General features: G+C 62.4%; 3 protein-coding genes across 5 annotated transcripts; 1 reads left to right on the top strand and 2 right to left on the bottom strand.

The window, feature by feature from the left end:
- Window positions 1–1,149: 1,149 nt before the first annotated feature.
- BCS1L (BCS1 homolog, ubiquinol-cytochrome c reductase complex chaperone) lies at window positions 1,150–6,083 on the bottom strand. 2 transcript variants are annotated; one of them, XM_082313223.1, is made up of 8 exons: window positions 6,026–6,083; window positions 4,793–5,169; window positions 4,376–4,515; window positions 4,066–4,260; window positions 3,647–3,710; window positions 3,096–3,265; window positions 2,535–2,652; window positions 1,150–1,845 (listed from the first exon to the last, which is right to left on the bottom strand). In XM_082313223.1, exons 2-8 carry the CDS (start codon window positions 5,110–5,112, stop codon window positions 1,593–1,595), a joined length of 1,260 nt encoding a protein of 419 aa, XP_082169349.1. In that variant the 5' UTR covers window positions 5,113–5,169; window positions 6,026–6,083; the 3' UTR covers window positions 1,150–1,592. The 2 variants fall into 2 exon arrangements, with proteins under 2 accessions (XP_082169349.1, XP_082169350.1); XM_082313224.1 differs by lacking the exon at window positions 6,026–6,083 and adding an exon at window positions 5,918–5,988.
- A 177-nt stretch (window positions 6,084–6,260) lies between these two features.
- Window positions 6,261–16,499, top strand: ZNF142 (zinc finger protein 142). Of its 2 annotated transcripts, none has more exons than XM_082314122.1 (9): window positions 6,261–6,345; window positions 6,723–7,050; window positions 7,655–8,293; window positions 8,560–8,823; window positions 9,356–10,168; window positions 10,396–10,573; window positions 11,239–14,473; window positions 15,424–15,529; window positions 15,924–16,499. In XM_082314122.1, exons 2-9 carry the CDS (start codon window positions 6,768–6,770, stop codon window positions 16,421–16,423), a joined length of 6,018 nt encoding a protein of 2,005 aa, XP_082170248.1. In that variant the 5' UTR covers window positions 6,261–6,345; window positions 6,723–6,767; the 3' UTR covers window positions 16,424–16,499. The 2 variants fall into 2 exon arrangements, with proteins under 2 accessions (XP_082170248.1, XP_082170249.1); XM_082314123.1 differs by having other exon boundaries at window positions 8,563–8,823.
- A 736-nt stretch (window positions 16,500–17,235) lies between these two features.
- PLCD4 (phospholipase C delta 4) lies at window positions 17,236–24,188 on the bottom strand (the record flags this gene model as incomplete). Its single annotated transcript, XM_082312615.1, has 15 exons — window positions 24,149–24,188; window positions 23,642–23,800; window positions 22,913–23,141; window positions 22,584–22,713; window positions 21,773–22,004; window positions 21,192–21,393; window positions 20,714–20,858; window positions 20,088–20,240; window positions 19,576–19,716; window positions 19,052–19,208; window positions 18,478–18,594; window positions 18,012–18,190; window positions 17,711–17,846; window positions 17,469–17,618; window positions 17,236–17,342 (listed from the first exon to the last, which is right to left on the bottom strand). The coding sequence occupies exons 1-15, from the start codon at window positions 24,171–24,173 to the stop codon at window positions 17,236–17,238; spliced, it is 2,262 nt and encodes a 753-aa protein (XP_082168741.1). The 5' UTR covers window positions 24,174–24,188.
- Between the last annotated feature and the right edge of the window lie 1,105 nt (window positions 24,189–25,293).

Genomic DNA, 25,293 nt, shown 5'->3' on the forward strand with positions numbered 1-25,293 from the left:
CTGCGAGGCGTTCACCAGTCGCTCACTGGCCAGTTTTGTCCCCCAGCTTTGTGAGAAGAGGCTGGATCTGAGCAGTTGGCCTCTGCGGGCTGGCCAAGCACAGGGTTTGAGATGCTGACAGCAGCACCCTGGTCTGGGAGCCTCCCTGGGTCACGAGAGACCCTCCCCATGGCCACAGGATCAACCCTTCGCTTGTGGAAACACTCGTGCAAGCCTGGGGTTGCATCAAAGCAGCGCCCGTTTGTGCTGAAATTCAGCCAGGTGGCACTGGCTGGGCCCCGTCGCATCCCCGCACGCTCTCAGCTTCGCCCTCGGCCCCACAGGGCAGAGCCAAGAGGAGGGCTAAGCAGCGACATAACCCTTTGGGGGTGGCTTGGAACCAGCTCCCCCAGCCCCGCCAAGGTGACGCAGCCCCCGAAGCGAGGACGTGAACACGGTGCTGCCTCGGGGGAAGCTGATTTCAGGACTCTGAAACAGGGACTGGGGAGGGGAGAGGCTCTGGCTGGCTCGTTCCTGGCTCCATGGTGTTGGAAAGGAAGCACAGAACCTGCCCGCTTCTCAATCGCGTTTCAGGCACCTGTGGCTCTACCAGCCCATCCAGGACTTTTATTCCTGGCACGAAGGAAGCCCGGTGACAGGGAAAAGGCTGCGGGACTGCCAGCAGATGGCCAAATCCCTCCCTCAGGCACACAGGGCCTCTCCTGCTGGAAGGAGAGTAGTCACCTCCAACAAGCATTTCTGTACCTCACGCCAGGCTGGCCTGGCTGCAGAAATTCACCTTGGGGTTAACATGAGGCTCTTGGGAAGATATTCTGTAACCAGCCAAAGCCTCTCATCTGCCCCCACACGCAGGCCTGCAGTAGCTCCAGGGCCCCACACCTCCTCCTCTGGCAGGAGGGACAGCCATGCCCACCCAGGAACTATGTACAAGCAGATCTGCGACTTGGCATCGCAGCCCGGCCCGGCAGGAGCTGTGGCACCAGCCTGCAGCCCAGGGGACAACGAGCTGTCTCTTGGGAGCTGTTTTTTTCTGAAACACTCTGGATTTGCAGTGCTGGCCATGCCAGGCCCTGGTCAGGAGGGCTCTGGACCAGCAGCTGGATAGCGGGGCAACAAACAGGCGAAGGGACCGGAGAGCCAAGAGCCGTGTTGTGCACTTGACAGAGGATATTCACAAACCAACGAAGACTGTTCTCCCTTCAAAGACCAGCAGCTCTTTAGCAGTGCAGCACCCCAATGTCCTGGCCCAGGGAAATGCCTGTCTGGGGTGCTCCCAGGCTGCCCTGCAAGGAAGGGGATTCACATCCAGGAGGCTTGGCAGCTTATGGCAATCCCAGCAGGAGGCATGCACTGGTGAGCGGGGCCGGTGCAGTAGCACCCAAGTCTGGGGAGCAGCAAGAGCCGATCCCCTCTCCCTGCTGCAAGGCTGGCAGCTCCGACTCTCCGCGTGTTGTAATAAAAAAACAAGGCCTTGGACGGGTAGAGGTGAAGAGAGACCTGGCCTGCGTGGCTGGGCAGCTCCACGGCACCCCCGGGATGCTTAAGTCCTTGTCCCAGTCCTCGCAGCATAGCAGGGGAAAGCTGGCCCCTGGTCACAGCAGGATGGAGCGTATGTTTGCAATGGCTCCTTCAGGGTCCATCTTGTAGAGCATGAAGTGGCCCTGCACCTGGGCAGCACTGATCTGTTTGGAGACCGCCAGTGCCTGCTCCGCAAACCGCTCGGCTGCGGCCGAGGGCTGCTCGGGGTAGAAGCGCTGGAACATGCAGGCAAGCTGCCAGCGGGAGCAATGGCCCACGTACTGCTTGAGATCCACACGGCCGGGCCGCACCAGGGCTGGGTCCAGTCTGTTGGGAGACACAGGGGAGCCTTGAACACCTGCTCAAAGGGTCTCTGCAGGGTGGGTCCTGCAGGAAGCCCCCCTCCACACTAGCACAGCCAGCGTCCTATCTGCAAGGTGCTCTGCACTGTGGGATGGTAAAGGTGGGGAAGAGGTTTGTCCCTAGGGGGCTGAGGGGGGAAAATCAACCTAAAAGAGAGAGCTGGGGAAGGGCTGACTCTGGAGGAGGAGAAGTGCATCCTGGGAAACAGCTCTCCCCATCTTTGTCCCATGAGTAACCTCTGAACAACCCTCCAGGCCATCTCGGTCTGGAGTGAGCCAAGCCTGCCACAGGGCAGCGTCTGGCCAGGTGCCATGAGTCCAGGCCATGTCCTGCCAACGCAACATGCTGCGTGTGGGGCCAGCGCTCCACTCACAGCACGGCCACAACCCCAAAATCCACAGATCGCCACGGGGAGGAAGCTGGTGCCTCTCCTGAAGGGCACGACCATGGTCTGAACAGCAAGGAAGCATCTGAGGCTCCAGCAAAGGGGATCCTGATTAGCAATCAAGGGTTTTGCATCCTGAGGGAGGATTCGGGAAACCTGAACCCCAAGTCTTCATGCTGGAGGATGGAGCCCTCCACAAAGGTCATCAAACGAGAGCAAGGTTTTCCCACACCGCCCTCCCTGTTCCCTCGCAGAGGGCAGCTCTAACCTGTCCACGTAGTTGGTGGTCATGAAGACAATCCTGGCCTCTGTGGAGGCCACACCATCCAGTGCGTTGAGGAGGCCGCTGAAGGTCAGGCGCCCCATGCCTTGGTACACAGCCGGGTCTGGGGACAGAGGCGTCTGAGATCACATCCATCGGCCACTCACCCCGCCAGTCCCGTGGACCACCTCCCTATCGCCTGAGGCTTCAGCCAAGCTCCCTGCTCTCTCTCCTTCCCCTGAGGCTGACCCTCTGCCTCTCCCTGGCTGGCAGCACATTCACCTCCCCTGCCCACCCACACCCTGGGAACCCAAAAAGAGAATGGGGGGGAGGGAAGCCATCCCCTCCCTCATGCTGAAAATAGCTGGGCAGAGAAATGTCTTTGCTTGTGGATAAAGGACCCAAATCTCCCTTTATACGGCCTAGCCAAAACTGGGCAAGGTCCAGCTTGGGCCCTGAGGCCCCAGAGAGCTGCCCACTCCTGGTCTCTGCTGGTCCAAACCGCCCCCCAGCACAGCCAGCAAACCTCCCTCCCGCCGCTGGCCCGGGAACGGGGGCACTGCTCACTCTCAGTGGCGAGGTCCCGGCTCACGAAGGCAGCGTCCACGTCCTCCAGCAGGATGATGCTCTGCTGCGGTGCCACGCTCAGGAGGTGATTGAGCCGGTCATCGGAGAGGCTGCGGTCGCTGAGGCTCAGCAGGCAGATACTGTACTGCAGCTCCCCGGCCAGGGCTGTGCTGGGAAGGACACAAACCACAGGGGTGAATCACAGTGACAAAGCCCGGAGCAGAGGAAGAACCAGATCTCCCTGCCCGGCAGCAGGGGAGAGGGCAGAGGCATCCTCCCCCAGTGGGGATCAGATACAGGGGGCAGGTGGGAGCCCCCATGCAGCCCTCTGGTGCCATGCAGCACTGTCAAAGCAAGGGCACGAAGGGCTCGTCACCCTGACCTGTCACGGTGCCAGCAACATGAACGTTGACACCAGGCACCACGCAGGAGGCACAGCCCACTCCTGCATTTCAAACCCAAACTCATCCACACCCTCTCACCAGAGACCGCCGTGCCCCAGAGCAGGCAGCTGGCAGGAAAACCGCTGTTAGCCAACTGGCAATACTCACATGAAGCTGCTTTTCCCACAGCCGGGAGGACCATACAGCAGGTAGCCTCTTCGGTAGGGGATCCCTAGGAAGACAGTGTCCTTTTAGCCACCATCTGGGTTGCTCCGAGCTCTCTCCCCCAGGGCTACACCGGAGGAAGGCAAGCAGCAGGACAAAATTTCTCTGCAGCTGTCTCCAGAGAGGACCACGAGCATCCTGCCCCACCCCACGGCAGCATCGCAGAAACAATTAATTCCCTGGCTTATCGTGGTTTCCAGGATTGGATTGAACAAGGGGAGTTTGTCAGACCCAGGCCTGACCTCAGCCCCTGGGCTCACTCGTTTGCGGGATGTGCTGAGGTGGAGCCCCACAGCCGTGGCTGCAGCGGGGGAAGGAGCCGCGCTGGGCACCGTGCAGTGGACACCACGCCAGAGCCTTGCCTCTCTCGCTGTACCACTTGGGGTTGTCGATGAACTCCTTCACGTCCTGGACCAGCCTCTCTGACACACCTTCCTCCAGCACCACCGAGCTGAGAGGCCGCCGGCGGCGGGGGAAGCCGAACTGCCGCCACTCTGCTCCCATGGCCGTGTACATGATCGTCCTCCCCTCCTGCTGCTGCAGCGCCAGCTCCCGGGCTGCAGAGAGAGGCAGAGGGAACAGCTGGCAGGGGAAAGGATCTCTCGTGAAGCCCTGGGCATCTCCAGGGAGCAGGCTGTTCCCAGCAGGACCCCACGCAGCTCCGCTACAGACCTTCGCGGAGGATATTGAAGAAGATCTCCCGGTTGGTGCCCAGCGCAGTGAAGGTGACAGACTCCCAGGGGGTCCCCGTGTGCAGGTCGATCATCTGCTTCTCCCGGTTGCGCTCAATGCGAATCCACTTCCTGCGATACCTGGGGCGGGAAGACAGGGTTGGGGGACGGTGGTCCAGCACCACTCAGCGGAGCCCTGCTCGGGTCGTGCATCAAGGAGAACCCTCGTCTCAGGTAAAGAAATCCCTTCGCGCCGGTGAATACAGGCTCCTCTTGCTGCTCTCAATCTCCTGCCCTCATCCAGACCCAAGGAGGAGGCAAGACCCTCTCTGCTGCCTCCACAGGCCACCCCCCAAGCTGGAGTTTCCTTGCTAAAACAAGGGCCAGTCCCCAGACTGCTTTCCCTACCCTCCCTTACCAGATGAAATGGTTCCCAGGGCTGGGGACAAAGTCGAACTTGGTGCTGACGCGCCCGCTTTCATGCTGCAGGTACGACGTCTCGACGCTGAGGTGCTGCGTGTGTTTGGCATGGTGGGAGATCCAGTTCAGCAGCCAGTGGTAGCTCTTATCCTTGCTGGGCACCTCCAAGGTGATCATGTAATGGCGCCTGAAAGCCACCAGCCCGAACTGGGCCCCCTTCCGGGCCAACGCCAGGGCCGTGCCCACCCCGACGAGGCCGAACCCAGCTCCGAAGTACGGGTTGTCCTTCAGTGCTAAGACAAAGTCAGAAACGGGCATTGTGGGAAGTTAAGCGGCTCCTTTCCACAGCATCGTCTCTGCGCTCCAGAAACAAACCTGCGTGGAAAGAGAAGGACTGAATGGCAGCGGGGGACAAAATGGATCACCCGCAGTTCCCTGGCCTTTATCGTAGCTGGTTCCCAAGGAGAAAGCCTGCCTGACACACTTGGATCTCCCACATCCGTGCTCATCTTATTACGGGGGGGTTCAGACAGCCGCTGGCCACAGGAGCCTCCTCCCTCCCTGCAGGCCACTGGGCGAGACAGGCAGGAGGGGGTCAGGCGCTGGAGGCTCTCAAGCAAGAACAGGAGCATCTGTCGCTTCTTCAGCCGTGACAACAAGCCCAGAGCTTCACACAGTTTTGTTCTTTAAACAGCTAGAAATCGTGAGCGCTACAATTATTTAAGGTTTATTGTTTGAAAAAGCTGAAGTGCGTCCCCAGGCTGAGCCCAGAGCTGGTTCTTTACTGCTTGCAACGGGCGCACAACTTCGGTGGAAGCAGCATCTCCACGCCTGGATGAAGGGCACCCACCACGCGCTTAGGGGACTTGGAAGTTTCTCCAGCTCCCTCAGCAGGGGCTTGCCAGATACAGGGGGTGAGGGGGAGCCCCCCGACAGACAGACAGACAAGACAGACAGGCTCAGCTCCCTCAGGCAGATCCCGCCTCCCCCAGACCAGGGTCTGACCCCGCAGCAAGGCCCCTTCCCGGGGCAGGGCGTCCCCGGCCCCAGGGCAGCGTCCCTGCCCCGCAGCGGGGCCTTCCCCCCCCCGCAGCCGAGCCTCAGCCCCGCGGCAGGAGCCCACCTTCCCCTGCAGGAGCCCGGGCCCCACACGGGCCTTCCCCACGGCGGGGCCCCCCGCCGGCAGCCGCTCTCCCCCGCCGGTACCGGCCTCGGCCCCGCCGCCCCTCACCTCCGCGCAGCGCCGCTCTGGGCCGCCCGGCGCCGCTCTCTATGGCTCCATCCCTCACTTCCGCCCGGCGCCGCTTCCGCCCGGCTGCCGGCTCGTACCATAGAGCGGGGCCGGGGCGGGCGGCGGGGTAGAGCAGAGCGGCCGCGGGAGCTGCACAAAGGGTGACGCTCCCTCCTGCCCGGCGCGTACCATCGAGATGCGCCGGGGCCGGCAGTGGGGGCACCGGGGCCCGGCTTGAGTCCCCGGCCCGGGGTGACGGGGACAGGCCGGGGCTGCGGGGACAGGGGGCTGGGGCGGCCCTGGCCGTGCGGGGACTCGCGGTGAGCATCTCCTGGCTGGGAGCTGGGCCCGGATCTGGGGGGTGGGCTCGGGCTCGGGCCCACCTGGACTCGGGACTGGGGGCTAGGCCCGCGTCTGGGCCCACCTGGGCCCGGGGAGCAGGCCCTGGCTGTTGGGCTCAGGGAGGGGTCCCCAGGCGTCTTTGGGGAGGGTACAGGGGTCCTTGCAGCCCATCTCCCCCGTGGCAGTGGGTTTCACCAGCAGCCTGCTTGGGGCAGGGCCGAAGGGAGCCAGCATTTGGGGTACCCCGGTTCATATCCCTCCCTGGGGACTGGCACTGCAGGCTGCCCCTCAAAATCCTGCAGGACCCCTGGGCTTCTGGGTTCTCCCTCGTTTAAAGCACTTTCTTCTGTTTCAGAACGAGAGGCCCTCCTGCCCGGCACCAAGCCAGTGCCTGGTGGCAATGAGTGCAGAAGTGGCTGTGTCTGAGGCTGCTGGCGGGGAGATGGAGGCCCTGTGCTCAGAGCTGCTCCTGCCCACACCGGGAGAGGCGGGAGCTGTGGGAAGCCCTGGTGTGGCCAGCACCAGCCTGGCTATGGCACCCCCGCTGACGGCCAGCCAGGACTTGCTGCTGGCAGAGGCGTCAGTGCCTGGGGAAGGGGCTCACGCTGAAGGAGGCAATGTGGAAATATTCATCGAAGCTGTGGCCGGCAACGTGACGCTGAGCAACACGGCCAATGCCACAGGTACAGGGTGCAGGGAGGGCAGCCTGGGCCCATTGGTGCTCAGCGGAGGGAGAGGGGTCCAGCTGGGGTCCTGTCCCCTCCAGCTAGCACCCTGGGGACACTATGGTGCCCTCATGTCTCTGACCCCTCATGTGTCATGAGTCTAGTGCCACCGTTCAGCGCAGACCAGGCTGGGTGTGCAGGTGGGGAGGGGTGGCTGTGGGAGCCTTGGGCCAGGTGAGGGGGTCGCTCCGGCCTGTCAATGGGGACCAGGCGGAGATCTCCACCTTGGAGACTGCTGCCGCCCCCAGCGCATTTCTCACCCAGGTCCAGTGTAGGGGCATCCTGCTAGAAACAGGGTTGAGCCAGCCTCACTCTGCTGGGTGCCTTGAAGGTGCTAAGGGACAGACCTGGTCGTTGTGGTCACCTGGGTGATGGTGTCCCCTCTCTGATGGGAGCATCCGTCCTGGGATAGCCCGGGCAGGGGGAGGGCTGCGGTTCTCCAGACTGTAATCTGTGGCAGCAGGGGTTTATCCTCCTTGTCTGGAGCTGGAACTGAACCGCCAGTCCCAAGCTCTGCGCCTGGTGAAAGCCCTTTCTAATGCTCACCCCTCGCTGTTTGCAGAGGTGCTGGTCAAGGTGGTGGAGCTGTATTTCTGTGAGAGGTGCGGCCAGAGCTTCCCAGAGGCCTCCCTGCTGTCCCAGCACCAATGCCTGCTGCTGGCCCGCCCAGGGCACCTGGAGCTCCATGGGGCACTGTCGGCTTCTGCCAGCAAGGGCCAGAGTGAGCCAGAGGGCTCAGAGCCACCTGGAACTGGTGCACACGAGGGCTCTGCTCCCGAGCGCCTGCTGTGCCCCATCTGCCAGGAGGCGTTTGCACAGCCCGGCGAACTCAAGGAGCACTTCAAGACGCACCGCGCCCCGCCGGGAGCCCTGTCCTGCCCCGAGAAGGGCTGCTGCTTCGCCACGGAGGACCGCAAGCAACTGCGTGGCCACCTGCGCCGCCTGCATGGGGCCTCCCCCGTGTCCTGCGCCTACCGTGCCTGCCCCCTGCTCTTCCCCAGCCGTCCAGCCATGGAGCGGCACCACCGCACCCACTTTCCCTTCCACTGCAGCCGCTGCGACTTTGTCACGGCCAATGCCAAGCTCTTCTGGCAGCACAGGAAGGGCCACGCTGTGGATCCCCCTGCAGAGACGCCCGCGACAGGCGGACCACCCGGCTCAGCCCCCCACGGCCTCGAGCAGCGCTGCGTCCTGCCGTCAGGTATGGCTGGGGGGGGGGTCAGGGCCCATGGGTGCTGCAGAGGCCGGCAATGTCCCAGTTACAACGGGGAGGAGTGGGGGGTGAGGCTGTGCTGCTGGGAAGCCAGAGCACCCTGCGCTCCGGTGGCTCTCTGCAGCTTTCCTTCCTCCCCACGGCAGAGTTTGTGCCCCCCATCTCAGCCAGGAGGTTTTTTGCATGTGTGTGGGTGATGGGGGGTGGCTCCCTCTTGTCTGGAGCGTGATGGTCTCTGTCTTTCCCCACTGAAGCAGCAGCAGAAGGGCAGGAGGAGGCAGGGAATTGCCACCCTGGCTGGGAAGCCACCACAGCAGAAGCCAGGCCAGCAAAGCCAGCAGGCACCGGGGAGGGCTCCTTGGAGGGGCAGAAGGTGTCAGCTGGAGAAGAGGAGTTGGACAGCGGCGGGGATGAGTCACCCGAGGAGGATGGCGAGAGCCCCTGCGAAGGCGAGGCCAAAGAGGACGGGAAGGCGGCTCCCGAGAAAGCCAGAGTGCCGCGGGCACAGCACTTCAAAGGTAGGATGCGGAGCACCGCGGGGCCGTACCGGGAGCTGCTCGGGCTTTGTATTATGAACAAGCAGCATGGCCTCAAGACTGGGGGTGAAACGTGGACCAGGCTGGTGGGATGTGGTGGTCCTGTGCCATCCAGCAGCTTCTTGACTCCTGCATGTACCAGTGCACTGTTCCCCCCTCCCCTGCCCTCTGCCCAAGCAAACGCATCCCTCCTGCTGCTGCTGCCTGTCCTCAGCTGCTGCCAGGCTCAGGCAAAAGCAGGCAAAAATCTGCCGGCCTTTGGGGAGCGGGAGCAGGCGGGCAGGCCTGATTCAGGCTGCACTGGATCATCTCTGCCACTGTTGAGCTGGAGAGAGCCCACCTGAACCGTTCCGGTGGCTTGGGGTGGGGACAGTCCCTTCAAGTAAACGGCTGCCGTGTGACCACATACATAAGCCCTCACCCCAGCACAGCTGGATCAGGGAGAGAACATCTGCCTGTGCTCTTCTTCTCTGTCTCTTCCCTGCTGACAGCTCCCCCTCCTCTGCTCTCACAGGGGACGTCGCAGAGGGCTCCGAGTACCTCTACAAAACCCACATGTGCCCCGAATGCAAGCGATGCTTCAAGAAGCGGACGCACCTGGTGGAGCACCTCCACTTGCACTTCCCTGACCCCAGCCTGCAGTGCCCCAACTGCCACAAGTACTTCACCAGCAAAAGCAAGCTGAAAATCCACATGATGCGGGAGACGGGCGAGAAGGCCCACCGCTGCCCACTCTGCCACTACAGCTCGGTGGAGAAGAACGCCCTCAACCGCCACATGGCCAGCATGCACGAGGACATCTCTAACTTCTACTCCGATGTTTACTCCTGCCCTGTCTGCGAGGAGAAGTTTCGGCTCAGCCAGGCCCTCAAAGAGCACTTGAAGACTCACAAAGCCGAGCCCAAGAGGCTGAGCTGCTTCCAGGGCGGTTGCAACTACTGTGCAGAGGACCGGAAGGAGTTTGTCCGTCACCTCAAGGATGCTCACGGCATCAAGGCAGTGGAGTGCAAGTACCACGCCTGCTCGCTGCTCTTTGGCACGGCCGAGGCCATGGAGGCTCACCGAAAAACCCACTACGCCTTCCACTGCCAGCAGTGCGACTTCATCTGCTCCAACAAGCACGTTTTCCGCAAGCACAAGAAGCAGGGGCACCCGGGCAGCGAGCAGCTCCAGTGCAGCTTCTGCCCCTATGCCACTTTCAACCCCGTGGAGTTTCACGACCATGTGGGCAAGATGCATGCCAACGAGAAGATCCACAAGTGCACCGAGTGCGCCTTTGCCACCGCACACAAGAGGGTGCTCATCCGGCACATGCTCCTGCACACCGGTGGGTGTCTGCCACGGGGGTCCTGAGAGCCCAGCTGGGATGGGGGTGGGTCAGGGCTGCTGGGTCCCATCACGGGCTCTGCCACCCGAGCGTCGCTTGGCTGAAGTTGTGGCATGCCCTCGTCTCTGCTGTTACCCCCAGCTCCTGCTGAGCTGGTTTCCCCACGGGGGAAGGCAGCCCGTGCTGCCTTATCTGTCGTGCTGAGGGCATTCCTGTGTTGTCTGCAGGAGAGAAACCTCACAAGTGTGAGCTCTGCGACTTCACGTGCCGGGATGTGAGCTACCTGTCCAAGCACATGCTGACCCACTCCAACGACAAGAACTTCATGTGCACCGAGTGCGGGTACATCACCAAGTGGAAGCACTACCTGAACGTCCACATGCGCAAGCACACCGGAGATCTCCGGTACGACTCCTGGCCCCACTGACCCGGCAGCATAGTCAGGGCTCCCCAAATCCTGCTCTGGGGGTCTTGCTGCTCTGGGCTCATGCCTCGGGGATGGCTACAGCCTGCTCTGTGTGGCACGTAAGAAATGCAGTCTTTGAGCTTGCAGGTTGTTGCCAGCATGGTGCTGTGGAGGCAAAGCTATCTTTGGTGTCTCCGCACCGCCAAGGAGGTGTATGACCACATCAGTGCAGCCCTGAGCTTGGGTTCATGGGCTCTACTGATGTTCATGGGCCAAGGCAGCTTGAGCACGTGCAGGACTGCCAAAACATGTTTCTACCTCTCTGTTATCACCTCCTTCGGGTCTAGTCTGCCTCCGGGGATGCTGGAGGTGCTGCTGGTGTGATGCATGTGTGTGTGGGTGACGCAGTCGCTGTGTGGGATATCCAGGGAATCTACCTCCCGTCCCCAGGCTGGGGGTGTAAAGCACCAGCAGTGCCAAGCACTGCAGCAGGGAGGAATTGCTTGTGGTAAGAGCTGCCCAGATGGCAAGGGTCAGATCCCGCAAACTGAACAGTACCCCTTCCCTAGGAGTCCAGGACGGGGAAGCAAAGATCAGCATGTCTGACAGGGCTCAGCCTGCCCTGGTGCCTCGCGCTTCCTGACCAGGTCTGCTTTCCCCACAGGTACCAGTGCAACCAGTGCTCCTACCGCTGCCACCGTGCTGACCAGCTGAGCAGCCACAAGCTGCGGCACCAGGGCAAAAGTCTGATCTGCGAAGTGTGCGGCTTCGCTTGCAAGCGCAAGTACGAGCTGCAGAAGCACATGCAGGCGAAGCACTCACAGAACTACCAAGTGCCCATCTTCCAGTGCCAGTACTGCACCTACCAGACCAAGTACAAGCAGGCGCTGCTGAACCACGAGAACTGCAAACACACCAAGCAGAAGGAATTTCGCTGTGCCCTCTGCTCCTACTGCACCTTCAGCAACACCAGCCTCTTCTTCCACAAGCGTAAGATTCACGGCTACGTCCCCGGTGACAAGGACTGGCTAGAAAACTATGCCAGCAAGGAGCTGGAGATCAGCTCATCCGAGGCGCTCTTCGGCTACGAGCTCGGCGCAGCCGTGCGTGTGGATGCCAGCTCCCCCCTTGCCGGCAAGGAGCAGTGGGCAAAGGCGAAGCCGTCCCAGCTGGAGTCCCAGGGGGAAGAGGGCTACCAGCAAGCATTTGTGGTGGCCCTCCTTGGGCAGGGTGCCCCTCCGGTGGAGAGCGGTGGCGAGGCGGAGGGAGGTGTGGGCAAGGGGGAGCAGAGCCGTCCCACTGCTGGTGATACCCTTGGAGATGACTGCGTGCAAGGAGATGCTGCCACAGGCTCGACTGAGCTCGCTGCTTCTGGGGACGTGACAGAGAGCTGCACATTGCACTTGGAGGCGCTGAATGTCTCGTCTGGCCCCCTCCTGGAGCATTTGACTGGAGAAGCCTGCATGGCACAGCCGGAGAGTGTGGAAATGCTGTCCTGCAAGGAGCCTCCCACAGCCTACGAGATGCTGGGCTCCCAGGGTGACCTTGGCTTGGAGGACAATGACAATACACTCGAAGATATCCCGGACTTTGAGGAAGAGGAGGCAGATGTACAGGAGGACGAGGCAGCAAGACTGGAGGACAGGGTAGCAGCAGGAGACAGCCAGGGAAAAGACTCCCTACGGCAGGCCACGGGCCACCTCGAGGGGTCATGCTCAGACCACCACAAGCTGGTGGCAGACACCGAGATGAGAGAGACCAGCCAAGCCGAGCTGCCGGAGGCCTGGCTCAGTGTGCTGAAGACAGCTGAGCAGAGCCACCCGCCTGTCCCAGAGGACATGGCCGCCTCCGATGACAACGCCAGAGGCGGCTCAGAGTTGGTGCTGAAGGCGCTGCGGAAGCAGGACAAGGAGCAAGCGGAGACGCTGGTGCTGGAGGGCAGGGTGCAGATGCTGGTGGTGCAGTCAGAGAGCCAGATCTTTAAGTGTGAGAAGTGCTCATACATCACGCGGAAGGAGAAGTCCATGTCCCTGCACTCCAAGGCCAGCTGCCAGAGCCGCCGGGCCCCGCTCGTGTGCCGCGAGTGCGGTGCCAGCTTTAAGCAGCAAAGGGGGCTTAACACTCATCTCCTCAAGAAGTGCCCGGTCCTCCTGAAGAAGAACAGGATCCTCAGACCAGCTGGTCAGGAGCCACCTGGGTTTTGCCAACCTGCTGACCATCCTGGTGATAACGGTACGGAAACAGCAGAGAGCGAGAGGGGAGGGGAGGCGGAGTCTGGGCATGCTGAGAGCCCCTGGGAAGCTGAACTGCTGCCTGATAAAACACAGGCATCAGGCAGTCCTTTGGCTGGGGAACAGGCCTCGGGCTGTCCTGCCCTTGAGAAATCCCTGCTGGGTGACAGCACAGAGGTGGCGGAAGAGCCTCCCCAGCAAGGGGATGGGGCTGAGCCAGCTGGAGCTGCTTGTCCCCCCCAGCCTGGGAAACCCTTGGAGAAATACCGGCTGGAGGGAGGGAAGCTGCACTGCAATGCCTGCTCCTTCGTGTGCTCCCGTGTCTCCACCATCACCTCCCACGTGGAGGACGGGTGCCGGAGCCTGGAGCAGTTCTGGTGCTCCCTGTGCCCTGAGGCCTTCCGCTCCCGGCGGGCCCTCAAGAGTCACTGTGCCGAGAAGCACATCGTGCATCCTGAGCAGGATGGACCCCAAAGCACCGAGCTCCCTGAAGGGGACCCAGCCAGTGTTGAGATGGGCCAGCCCAGTGAGCCCCCCCTGGATGCAGCCCCCCCAAAATCTACCCTGCCCAAGAGAAGGCGTTTCTCCTGCCCCACCTGCCCCTTCACCTGCCATCAGGAACGGGCCATGAAGACGCACAAGAAGAGGGGCTGCGTGGCACTGGGCGAGTTTCGGTGCGCCTCCTGCCCCTTCACCTCCAAGGTGGCCAAAGCCCTGCGGCTGCACCGCAAGCTGCACCGCAAGCACTACAGCAAGCGGCCGCAGCTGCAGTGCCGCCAGTGCGATTTCACCTGCAAGCAAGCTCGCTGCCTGCGGCAGCACATCCGCATCAAGCACGAAGGGGTGAAACCGCACAAGTGCCACTACTGCGAGTTCAGCACCACGCGGCGCTACCGCCTGGAGGCCCACCAGTCCCTGCACACCGGCGTGGGGCGCATCGCCTGCGGCATCTGCAGCCAGACCTTCGGCACCAACTCCAAGCTGCGCATCCACCGCCTGCGGGTGCACGAGAAGACGCCCACCCACTTCTGCCCGCTCTGCGACTACAGCAGCTACCTGCAGAACGACATCACCCGCCACGTCAACAGCTGCCACCGCGGCGAGCTCAACTTCAGCTGCTCCCGCTGCGAGGCTCGCTTCAGCTCCGAGACGGCCCTCAAGCAGCACGTCCTGCGGCGGCACGAGGAGAAGGTGTCCTATGGCTGCCCGCGCTGCGGCTTCGTGTGCCACAGCGAGGCCACGCTCAAGTGCCACGTGCAGAAGCAGCACCCGCACCTGGAGTGCAGCACCTGCAAGGAGACCTTCCCCACCCGGGAGGCGCTGGAGGAGCACAAGACGCAGCATTTCAGCCACCGCTGTGAGCTGTGCAGCTTTGCAGCCAAGGAGCGGCAGCAGCTGGTGCGGCATTACGTGGAAAGCCACGAGCCGGCCGCCCCCCAGGACAAACCCCTGCGGTGCCCCTTCTGCGACTTCGCCTGCCGCCACCAGCTCGTCTTTGACCAGCATATGAAGGGCCACGGGGGCACCCGCGTGTACAAGTGCTCGGACTGCGAGTACACCACCAAGAACAGGCAGAAGATCACGTGGCACATCCGCATCCACACTGGCGAGAAGCCCTACAAGTGCCACCTCTGTAAATACGCCTGCGCCGACCCCTCGCGTCTCAAGGTGAGCACCCTGCTTGGGGATGGGGGATATATCCTACTGCATCTGCGTGGGTTGGGGGGGATCTGGACACGGGGATTTGGGGAAGAAGAAACTCCCGAGGGGAAGTTTTGTCCTCTTTGTGCTCTTGTCTGTGGCTTCTACAGGAATAGGAGGCGAGTAGGTAAAACTCACATGGGTACAATATGTTTCTGCCCTAAACCCTGCTCCCTGCTGTTGTGGATTAAGGGGAAGAGGGATTTGCAGCAAAGCAAGAAGGTGGGCAGCTGTCCAGGTTCACTCCTCTTCCCGCTAACATCTCTAGCGTCCTCTGGGTGCAGCCGGCCGTGCCCCGTCACAGCGCAGCCTTGCACCACTCAAAGCCAAGTTTGGCTGCCCACTGGCTAGCAGCGTGCCCTGCAGCACCAGTTAGACATGGTGTGGGGAAAGCTCAGCTTCCCTGCGAGCAGAGCCAGAGCCTGCCCTTATTTCTGTAGGTGATTAGCATCCTCATGCATGGTAAAGGGCCTTTCCTAGAACAGGAGGGCCAGGCGTGAGGTAATGGAGGGGAAAATGGTCTGGTTTTGCTAAAAGAAATATTGACTTTTTTAATGGCCAGGCTGAGCTGGAGCCCTCTGAGGCTGCCTGGGTGCAACGTGCTCAGCTCAGGGCTAGCTCTGTTGGGCTGGCTTTTAACCTGGACTTTCCCTAAATGCCAAACTGGGGAAAAAAGCCTGTGTCCCTCCACAGGCTGGGACAGAGCAAGCTCAGCAGTACAGGGGTCTCATCCTGACCCCACCGTGGATCCCCGCCTACCCGTAGTCTGCCAGGCAAGCAGACAGCCCTCCTTGCCCCACGCAGTTTGAGGTGTCAGAGCTGTCTTTGAGCCCCTCGCTGGCACCCCAGAGCCCTGTGCGTTCCCAGGGCAGGTGGCATGGCCTCATCCTGACCCTGCCCTCTTGCCCTGTGCCCAGTACCACATGCGGATCCACAAGGAGGAGCGGAAATACCTCTGCCCCGACTGTGGCTACAAGTGCAAGTGGGTGAACCAGCTCAAGTACCACATGACGAAGCACACGGGTGAGTGCTGCCCACCAGGGACAGGCCGTGGGGCACCGGGGAGGGCTTTGGGGCTGCGCAGACCCCAGCTCTGTGCTTCCTGTGCTACCAGGGGCCCAGCTGGAGGCAGGGGAGGACCCCCAGGAGTTGGGGGGCAGCAAGTTCGCGTGTGCTGGGGGCTTGGGGTCAGCGCCCCAGGGCGGGAAGGAAGGTGGGGTGGTACGGACCCCAGGGGCCAAGGCATGGTGCCTTGGAAATTTGGGGTTTTGAGGTGCCTGCTGGCAGGCTGCACCTTCCTAATACCGAGGATGGTGTGTTGGGGGTTCCCTGGGGACTGATGCCATTATGGGGATGGCGAGACCTGCAGGAGGGAGGGCACCGTACCCCCATCCCAGCCACTTCCCTATCGCTGCAGGCCTGAAGCCGTACCGCTGCGATGAGTGCGAGTACCGCACCAACCGGGCAGACGCCCTGCGGGTGCACAAGGAGACGCGGCACCGGGACGCCCGCTCCTTCATCTGCGAGCAGTGCGGCAAGGCCTTCAAGACCCGCTTCCTCCTCAAGACCCACCTCAAGAAGCACAGCGAGGAGAAGCCCTACGTCTGCAACGCCTGCGGGCGAGCTTTCCGCTGGGCGGCCGGCCTGCGCCACCATTACCTGACCCACACCAACGAGCACCCATTCTTCTGCCGCTACTGCCCCTACAAGGCCAAGCAGAAGTTCCAGGTCATCAAACACATCCAGCGGCATCACCCCGAGCGTGGGGCCAGTGACCCCAGCCAGGGGGTGGGCAAGGACCCCAGCACGCCCACCGTCCACCTCCACGCTGTGCAGAGGGAGAGGCGGGCCGAGGGGCCCCCCGGGACGGAGCAGGAAGGAGGGTGCCCCGTGGAGAAGGATGGCGCTTCACAGTGAGGCCAAATCCTGACTGCTTTAAGGCCCCGGTGGCACAGGCCTGCTGCAGAGATGTATGTGTGTGTATAGGCATATATGTATATGGGATGTAAAATATGCAGCTGTATAAAAGGAATCTCTCAACTCTTTTTAATCCTTTATCTCTGGGCTGTTTGGAGCTCTGTGCGAGCTGTGGGGCAGGTGCCTGCAGGGAGAGAGCGCAAGCAGAAGGCCAGCTCCCCGTCTCTGTCCCCAATGCCACTGCACCCAGACCTGAGCCTGCCTGTCACCGAACAATTTATTAAGTTGCTTACAGAGAAAGGGCAGGGCAAGGGTTAGTAACAGGCGCCGGCCAGGAGCAGCCCCGGGGGCTGTAGGAGCCAGGCTGTGATGGGGCTCTGCAGGGTTGGGGTCAGCGGGGACCGACTCCTCTTCCCGCTCTGCCCAGCCCTGGGCTTTGCTCGGCTCCAGCCTTGCTCCCCTGGCTGGGGGCACCAGCCCCAGCGGCAGAGCCGAGGCGCTGTGCACCATCTCTCCTCCTCGCGGCCAAGCCGTGCCCGTGGGCCAGGGTGGGCTGCACGTGGGGGGCGCAGGGGGCTGCGCCAGTGCAGACCCCACACTCATTCGTGGGAGGCAGCATCCCAAACCTGGGAAGGGGAGGTCAGTGCCTTTTCCCAGCTCCTGGAGGCCACTGCAAACAGGGGCACAGCAGCGACGACAACACAGGGATGACAGGAACAGCTCAACAAGAGGGCGATGTGGTTGGCTCTGTGGCCCCAGCTGCTCGGGGCCAGCTGTATGGCTTCCATCCGGGTCCTGCTTGCCCCACGGGCTCAGTCCTCCTCAGGGCCAGGTGGCTCAGTGATGCGGATGTGGACGAAGAGCGAAGAGGGGGGGATGCTGGTGCCATCCTTGGAGAGAAGATGGATGTGGCGGTAGCCTGCAGGGGGGACAGCGAGGCTCTGGCTGACGGCTGCCCCCGACCTTGCTCCAGCACCCAGCTGAGCCCAGACACCCCTGCGGGGCTGCCCCAGCCCACCACCACCGCCGGGCAGCAGCCGCTCACCGGGTTTGATGTTGGCAAAGGCTAAGGTGAACTGGCCCACGAAGTCATTCCTGGAGGTCTTGTCGTAATCTTCCACCACGAAGCGGACGAGGGCCAGCTCGGGCACGTGGAGCTGGAACTGGAGCGTCTCATCCCAGCGGGGGTTAAACCCTGGGAAGGGAGAGCAGACACTGGGAGGGTGAGGGAGGGCAGGGATGGCTGCCTGGGCGCAGCGGCGTCCCTGGTACCACTGTGGGGCTCACCGTTGTTCTCGATGTACTTGGTCTCCTGGTGCGCCTGGTCCGCGGGGACCCCGTGGATCTCCACGCGCACCAGCGGGTCGATGATGGCTCCGTCCTTGCTGTTGGCCACTTTGGGCAGCTGCTGCCCACTAATCACCTGTGGGAAGGGGCAGTGACCCCATGAGCCGGGGAGCAGCCGAACCGATCTGCTGGGAGGCTGCTTGGCTCTGGCACGCTGCCTGCCCGTGTCCCCACCCAGCTGGGACCAACAGAGCCCCAGGACACTGTCACGGCTCCCCGGGGTCTCTCCTTCGCCCCGTACCTGAATTGTCAGGGTGATGGGGCCAGGGCCCTCCCGGCTGCTGGGGTCGCTGGGGTTGAAGAGAGTCTCCTCGTCCCTCATGAAGGGCGGTTTGAGCACATAGCCGCAGCGGCCGTTCTGGCTGAAGAGCCCATCGCACAGGTCCATCTCCATGCCGGCCGTCTGGAAGTTCAGGGCCACTGGGGGAAGGCGGTAGGGAAAGGGCTCAGGGCAGCTTGGAGACTGTGCCCTGCTTGAAGGTGAGAACCAGCCTGTCCCCATGGCCAGAGAGATGCAGGGCCACACAGGGGGCCAAGGCACCGATACCTGGGTACCCCCGGGCTCCCCAGTGCAGGGCAAGAGCCTGCAGCCAGACCTGGTGCCAGCCAGGGTTGTAGCTGGCACCAACACGGGTGCTGATGGTGCCGTTTGGCACGGGACCCGAGGCATCTCCCCAGCCTGCAGCCCTGACACCCTGCAGCCATACCGATCTGGCACCCCACGTTCCACATCTCCTGGGGGCTGTAGTTGGAGGAGTCGGTCCGCATCCCGCTGGGGTAGATGCGTGTCAGCTGCCAGGCATTGTGGCGGACAAACTCATTCCCTAGGGACGGAGCATCAGAGCCACTCGTGGGGTCATTCCCTGGCCTGCACAGCCACCCACACCCATCCACCCACCCATCCATCCTCTCATCCACCCATTCACCCATCCATCCATCCACTAATCTACCAACTTATCCACTCATCTACCCATCCATCCATCCATCCACCCACCAACTCACCCACCCATCCACCAACTCACCCACTCATCTACCCATCCATCCATCCGTCCACCCGCCCACCCACCCACCCACCCATCAGTTCTCATCCCTCTCCCCTCCCAGGAACCCAGGCTTCCTGCCGCACTTTGTAAGCCAATAACCCTCCCTCACCCACCAGAGCCACAACCCGGGTAGGGAGGGAACCCCTGTGTCTGGAGGCTCTAGCCCTACACCTGAGGTAGCCACCTGCTCGCTCCACCCTGGCCCACTCCCTGCATACCGCTGCCCCCTCCACCTCACCTGCATCCCGGATGAGCTTCCTGGCCTTGGCCTCAGCAAAGGAGGAGATCTCGGAGGGCCGGGAATGGCTGCGGGCCTCCTGGAAGCCCCTGAAGGACACGCTCTTGCAGTAGACAACGCAGTCGGACAACGCCTGCGCCAGGCTCTCCTTGTCTTTCTGGGAGGCACAGCCATGTTAGGTGCCCCCCAATGGGTGCACCGTCCCCCAGCACTCACCCAGGATGGGGGTTGTAGAGCCCCAGGCAGCCAAGAACAGCCAGGGGGTGCCGGGGGTGGCAGCACCCCCACCGCAGGCAGCCTTCCTGCCAGGAACGGAGCGGGCAGGGGACCCGCAGCATGGTGCCACCACAGGGATGGTGTGCAAAGAGCAGGCTGGCATGGCCGGGGCAAAAAGGGCTGTTCCCCCTCCCTGGTGATGTTCCTGCAGTCTCTGCCTCTCCCCTCATCACTGGGATGTCACCACAACCTGTAGCTGTGTCCAGGGGCTCAATATTCCCAGCTGGTCCCCAGCCCGGGCCACCCACCTTCACCCTCCGCCTCTCCTCCTCCGCCTCTGCCCCGTTGTCATCATCAGACACATCGGGCGCCTCGCCCCCTGGCCCGTCCAGCATGTCCTCCAGCCGCCCGATCTTCTTCCCCTTCAGCAGGATCTTGTGCTTCAGCTCCTGCGGGGTTGTGGATGGAGAGGTAGACACTCCGGGGTGCCCATCTCCTCCATGGGACCTGCTGTCCCCTGGCACCCTGTGCTGATGGGGGCCAGCACCACCAGCTCCCTGCAGCACCAAGGGGGGGATGGGGTAGGAGGGCTCTACCCCGCTGTCCCGCCGGCTCTGCAGGGCATGGGGAGACAACCTCGGGGACAGCTTTGGGACCCCTGTGAACATCAGGACACAATGTCCCCAGGGTCCCCGAGTGCTCCAGCAGAGCAGAACAATGATGGGACAGGGGTGACCTTTCCTCTGGACAGCAGAGCCACCTCCTCACCCCGCTCCCAGGCAGGACAGCGGTGCCCAGCACGGCCATGCTCTGTCCCTACCTCCGGGGACGGGAGCTGGGTGGGGATGTGCCCATCGGTGGTGGTGGTGAGGAGCTGGTCCCCCAGGATGGTCTTGAGCTGCTGGGCCAGGACCTCCTGCTGCTCCATGCTGCAGTGGTTCTCCAGGGACAGGATCACTGGGTAGTCTGAGGTCTGGGGAGCAATGTGCACAGCTGGACATCATCCTCAGTGGGGTTGAGGAGCTCTCCCAAGGGCTTTGCCCAGGCGTGATCAGTGCCAGGATGGAGCCCCTTGTGTGTCCTTGTATCCCCAAAGACCTTCATGCCCCTCCAATCCCCCAGCATCCCCCATATCCCATCTCACCCCCGCATCCCCCAGGCCCCATCTCACCCCTGCACCCGCAGCAGGCCATGACTGCATGAGCCCCCGTCCCTGGCATGGCACGGCGCAGGGCTGTGGGTCAGAACCCCCAGTGCTGTCCCTCGGGAAGGGACACAGCCACCCTCCTCACCTGCGGTGGGGTCAGTCCTGCTGCAGCACCAGGCGTGTGACCCCCCGCACCACTCCCCCTCCAGAGACCCATCACGGCCCCAAATCGCAGCCACATCCCCCCCACCTGCCGAGGGCCACCCATGACAGCCAGCACCCGGGGAAGGGTGCCCTACCTTGAAGGCGTACTTCCCCAGGGTGCTCACCACCTCACGGAAGGGGATCTTGGAGGTGAAGGTGTGGCCATGGTACACCATGGGCTCCCCGTTCGGCCCGTCCCAGCAATCCACCTCCAGGCACCGGCAGCCCCGTTTCAGAGCCCTGCGGGTGGGCAGTCACCCCTGGGACCCCGTGCCTGGCCAGGGCACCAGCCCCCTGCCCTCCCCTCTGGCTGTGGGTGTCATCCCTGCGGGGACCAGGGGACGACCGCCAAGGGTGGAGATGCTGCTGCATGCAGGGCAAGAAGAGCTGGGCTCAGCATCCCCAAAATGGATCCCCTTGCTGGGCACCACATGGCACGGCCACAGGGGTGCTGGACCAGGAGGGGGCAAAGAAGCTTCTTCTTTTGGTGGGTTTGCCCCATGGAGCTGCCCGGGGCACAGCACTGGGGCAGGAGGGTGCTGGGGGGCAGCCAGGAGGGAGCAGCCCCTTTACCTGATGTAGCCCTCGATGCTGCTCTGGCCCCGGATCTGGTCCTCTATCAGGTAGGTGTTGTGGGAAGAGGAGATGAAGTAGTGGCAGAGCGGCTGGCTCATGTCCTGCCACAGCGCCCGGTGCCGGGGGTTGAAGATGGAGCCCTCCGGGGAGCAGAGGTACATGAGGAACCCGTCGGCACTCAGCACGTGGCGAGCCCGGGCTGCAGGCGGAGGGGGAGGCTCAGCGACAGCCAGGGACGCGGAGGGGACAAGATCAGGACAAACGGGGCTGCTGGTGGCTCCTGGCATCTCCAGCCTGGTGGGCATGGCTGCTGCCAGAGGCTGGGGCACAGGGAGAGATGGGCAGCAGACCCCAAAGTCGGTGCTTGTACCCCATGGCTGGTCAACCTTCTACACCAAAATGGTCCAGGAATGGACTAAAAAAAGGGGAACTGCCCCCAGATCACACCATGGTGAGCCTTCCCCCTGTGCCCACCCACAGCAGGATGGGGCTGGGGGTGCCCCTGCCATGGGGCTGTGGGTCTCAGCCCCCTCCTTCCCCCCACGCAGAGCACAGCCTGTGTCCGGGCTGGCTCTCACCTGTCTCCGACGGTTCGTACTTGTCGATGAGCTCCATGGCCAGCTCCTCTGTGCCCTCGTCCTCCAGCTGCTCCTGTCGCAGGAAATCCACCAGCTCCAGCAGAGTCAGCTTCTTCCCGTCCTCGGAGAAATCCTGGAAGAGGCTCAGCACCTCCTCACGCTGTGTCAGGGCCTTGTAGAAGAGCACGAACTCCTCCCCTTCCAGCGTCCCCGACTCTGACTTGTCGGCAGCCTGCAAGGGAGCTCACTCAGCACCCAGCCGGGGCAAAGTGGGATGTCCTGGCCACCCCATGGGGCTGTGAGGGGGATTCGCCCACCCCCAAGGGAAGGCACGGAGACTGCATGCCAGCGGCAGTGGTAGGCATCGATCAACACGTGAATGGATGGATGGATGGATGGATTGGCAGATGGAGGGCTGGTTGGGTGGACTGATAGATGGATGGATCCATGGATGGAGGGATGGATGGACAGATGGTTACATGGATGGATGGACAGATGGACAGATGGACAGCTGGCTGGGTTGATGGATAAATAAACAGATGGCTGGTTAGCTGGGTAGACAGATAAGCAGCTGGGTGGACAAAATGGGAGGGAGGAACAGCTGCCTTGGCTGGTTGGGTTGACAGATAAATGAAGAAATGGATGTTTGTCTGGGTAAAGAGGTAGCTGGGTGAACAAATAAATGGATGGATGGGTGGATGGATGGATGGATGGACAGAAGAAAGTGACCACAACCTTCTGCAGGGGGGGTGTTGTGCAGCTTGTTCCAGCCCCTCCCCAGCCCCTCTAGGCCCTCAGGTGCGGTGCTTACCTGGAAGAGCCGCAGGGCATGATCCTCGTTCATGTCCACGTTCATCATCTTGAGGAGACGTTGCACCTCCTTGAAGTTCATGCGGCCATCCTTATTCTTGTCGGCTTTCTGAAACCAGTCACGAATCCACGTGCGAGAAATCAGGGCAGACGTTAAGGGAAAGGACCTTGGCTAAGAGAGATGGAGCTGGGGAGCATCAGAGGGCATCTTTTCCTTTTTCTGTGGGCTCTCCCTGCCCTAATGCAGATGATGAGACCCAAAAGAGCTAAGCACATGCTGGGGGGATGGACTGGGTGCGGAGGGTAGAGTGGTGCCTGCAGGAAGGATATCGGTCTATCTTCTCCCTTTGGTCCATGCTGGTGGCCACCTCGATGAGCTGACGCAAGCCCTGGACCCAGCACTGTGCCTCCTCTGCTGAGCCAGCAATGAGGTCCAGGTTGCCCCGGCGGCCATAGAAGACAATGGTGAAGCAGCGCTCAGGGGGAAACTCCTCGGCCAGGCTCTGCAGCACCTCCGACTGGTGCCCTTCCCGCACCGTCTCCACATCGCTGATGGAGACTGGGGCAGAGGGAGGGGAGGCCTGTCCAGGGGGCACAAGGACCACAGGGCAGGGGGCACTGCCCACAGACATCTGTCCTTCCAGCCATCCCTTCTTCCACTCATCCATCCAACCATCCATCCACCCACCCACCCACTGAGCTACTCATCCATCCATCTCACCATTGAGCCAGCCAGCCATCCATCCATCCATCCATCCATCCATCCTTGAGCTACTTGTCCATCCATGCCTCTGTCTGCCTACTCCTCCGCAGGCATGCCAGAGCTTCCACTTGTATCAGCTGCAATTTCTACTCAGCCCTTGTGACCCATGGGTCCTGCTGGGGGCAGGATGCTTCATGGAGAGCTGTGGGTGAGAAGAGCCCCCCCCCCCAAGCGTCTCTTGAATGCCCCAGCGCCCTTTGCAAGCATAGCTCCAAGAATCTCCACACATTCACACTCCTGTTCACTCTGAACCCCACTGCTGGCCCCATGGACAACACACAGCTGCTGGTACTCACAGGCAGACTCAATTTTGCCCGTCCTCTTGGACTGGTACCAAATGGTCATGCAGTCATCCTGCAGCTTAAAGTAACGCTGCTTCTTCCAGCTCTTGGACTTGACTTTGCGCATCAGTGTCCCTTGCTGCATCTGCTCCAGCGTGTCTGTGAGCTGGATGCCTGGGGGCAGCGTGGGCTGCATCACTGAGGGCAGGGGTATCCGGGTGCTGCACCCTGCTACCTTGCTCCCTCCCACCCCTGGGACCCCAGGTGGTCCCTCGATTTGGGATGGAGGAGGGGCAGACCCCAAACAAACTCTCTTGGCCACAAGAGGGGCAGAAGGTATTTCCCCAGCAACCCTTCCCACCCACCCTCGGCGCTGCCAAGCCTCATCCCAACAGCTGTGGTGGGGTAGGGATGGTCCCAACTGCGGCAAGGCAAACTCAACCCCCGGGCCAGATTTGCCCTGGTGTAAATCCGGACGGCCTGGTGCCCTGCCCCACGCCTCCCCTCCACCGGGGCACTCACGGGCGTTGCACAGCAGCGATGCCATGGCTCTGCCTCCTCCACACTGGCGGCCGCTGGGGAGAGAAGAGAGAGAGCAGCTGGGGGGAGCAGGGTCAGACCCCCCCAACGTGCCCGGGTCCTGCTGGGTGGGCTCCAGCCATGCCCACGCGTGGGTAAGGTGCGTGTGCCCCTGCCGATGTGCGAGCACACCTGCGCCTGTCTCCTGCTGGGTCATTGCTTTCCTAAGTGTTGAGTTCACCCCACCACGCTCATGAAATATTAATTTGCCTTACCGGGAAGCCGGAGCTCAAAAGGTGTTGGAGGAAAACAGAAAAACTTGCAAGTGCAGCCACCCCGCAGCCCGGCGGGTACCGGAGCCCTGGTGCTCCCAGGTTACTGCTCCCAGGGGCGAAGCAGCCCTGGGAGCTGGGAAAAACTGCCCTGGGGGTGCCCGGGAGAGCCAAGAACAAGACCCCACTGCCTGGGAAATGGCCCCCAACCAGCAAATTTGTAAGTAAGGGAGAGCCTTACTTGCTGTAAGAGAAAGGAAGGGGGTGCAGAGCAGGACCCTCAGCTCCTCCAGCCCCTTCTCCCCCGGGAATGTCAGCAGCCCGGGGCTGCAGCCGCACCAGCAGCCGTATGGGGAGCGCGCTGCGACAAGTGGGACTATAAATACAACTGGACTGACAATAAGGCTTTGATTAGGCTGTTAAGGCTTTAATTAGACTGACAAATCGCTGGATGTGCCTGTCACCCGGCTGTTTGAGCTGGGGCCTCAAGGAGCAGATGCCGCAGCCAGTGGGCTGGGATTTGGGTGCAAGAGGGGACCCGGGGGTCCCTGGGGGCGAAGGGCTCCGTGCCGGAGCGCAGAGGTGGCAGCCGTGCCCCAGGCCCCTGACTCAGCACGGGCACCGGCGGTGCAGGGCTGGGAATAGCCGGTGCTGTCAGCGTGCAGGCAGCTGCCAAGCCCGGCTGCCAGACCCTCGCAGGCTCGGGGGCCGGACGGCAGCCATCCCATGCTCGGTGTGGGGACGGGCAGGGCAGATCCCCAGCACAGCGCTGGATGGGGCTGTGGCCCTGCTCCCGAGGGACACGCCAGGCATGGGGCTGGCAGTGGCTGTTGGGCTGTCCCCAGGGCAAGCGGGGACTGCCTGTCCACGCTCTTG

The sequence above is a fragment of the Platalea leucorodia genome (genome assembly GCF_965183815.1).
Source record: "Platalea leucorodia genome assembly, chromosome: 5".
NCBI classification, from domain to species: Eukaryota; Metazoa; Chordata; class Aves; order Pelecaniformes; family Threskiornithidae; genus Platalea; species Platalea leucorodia.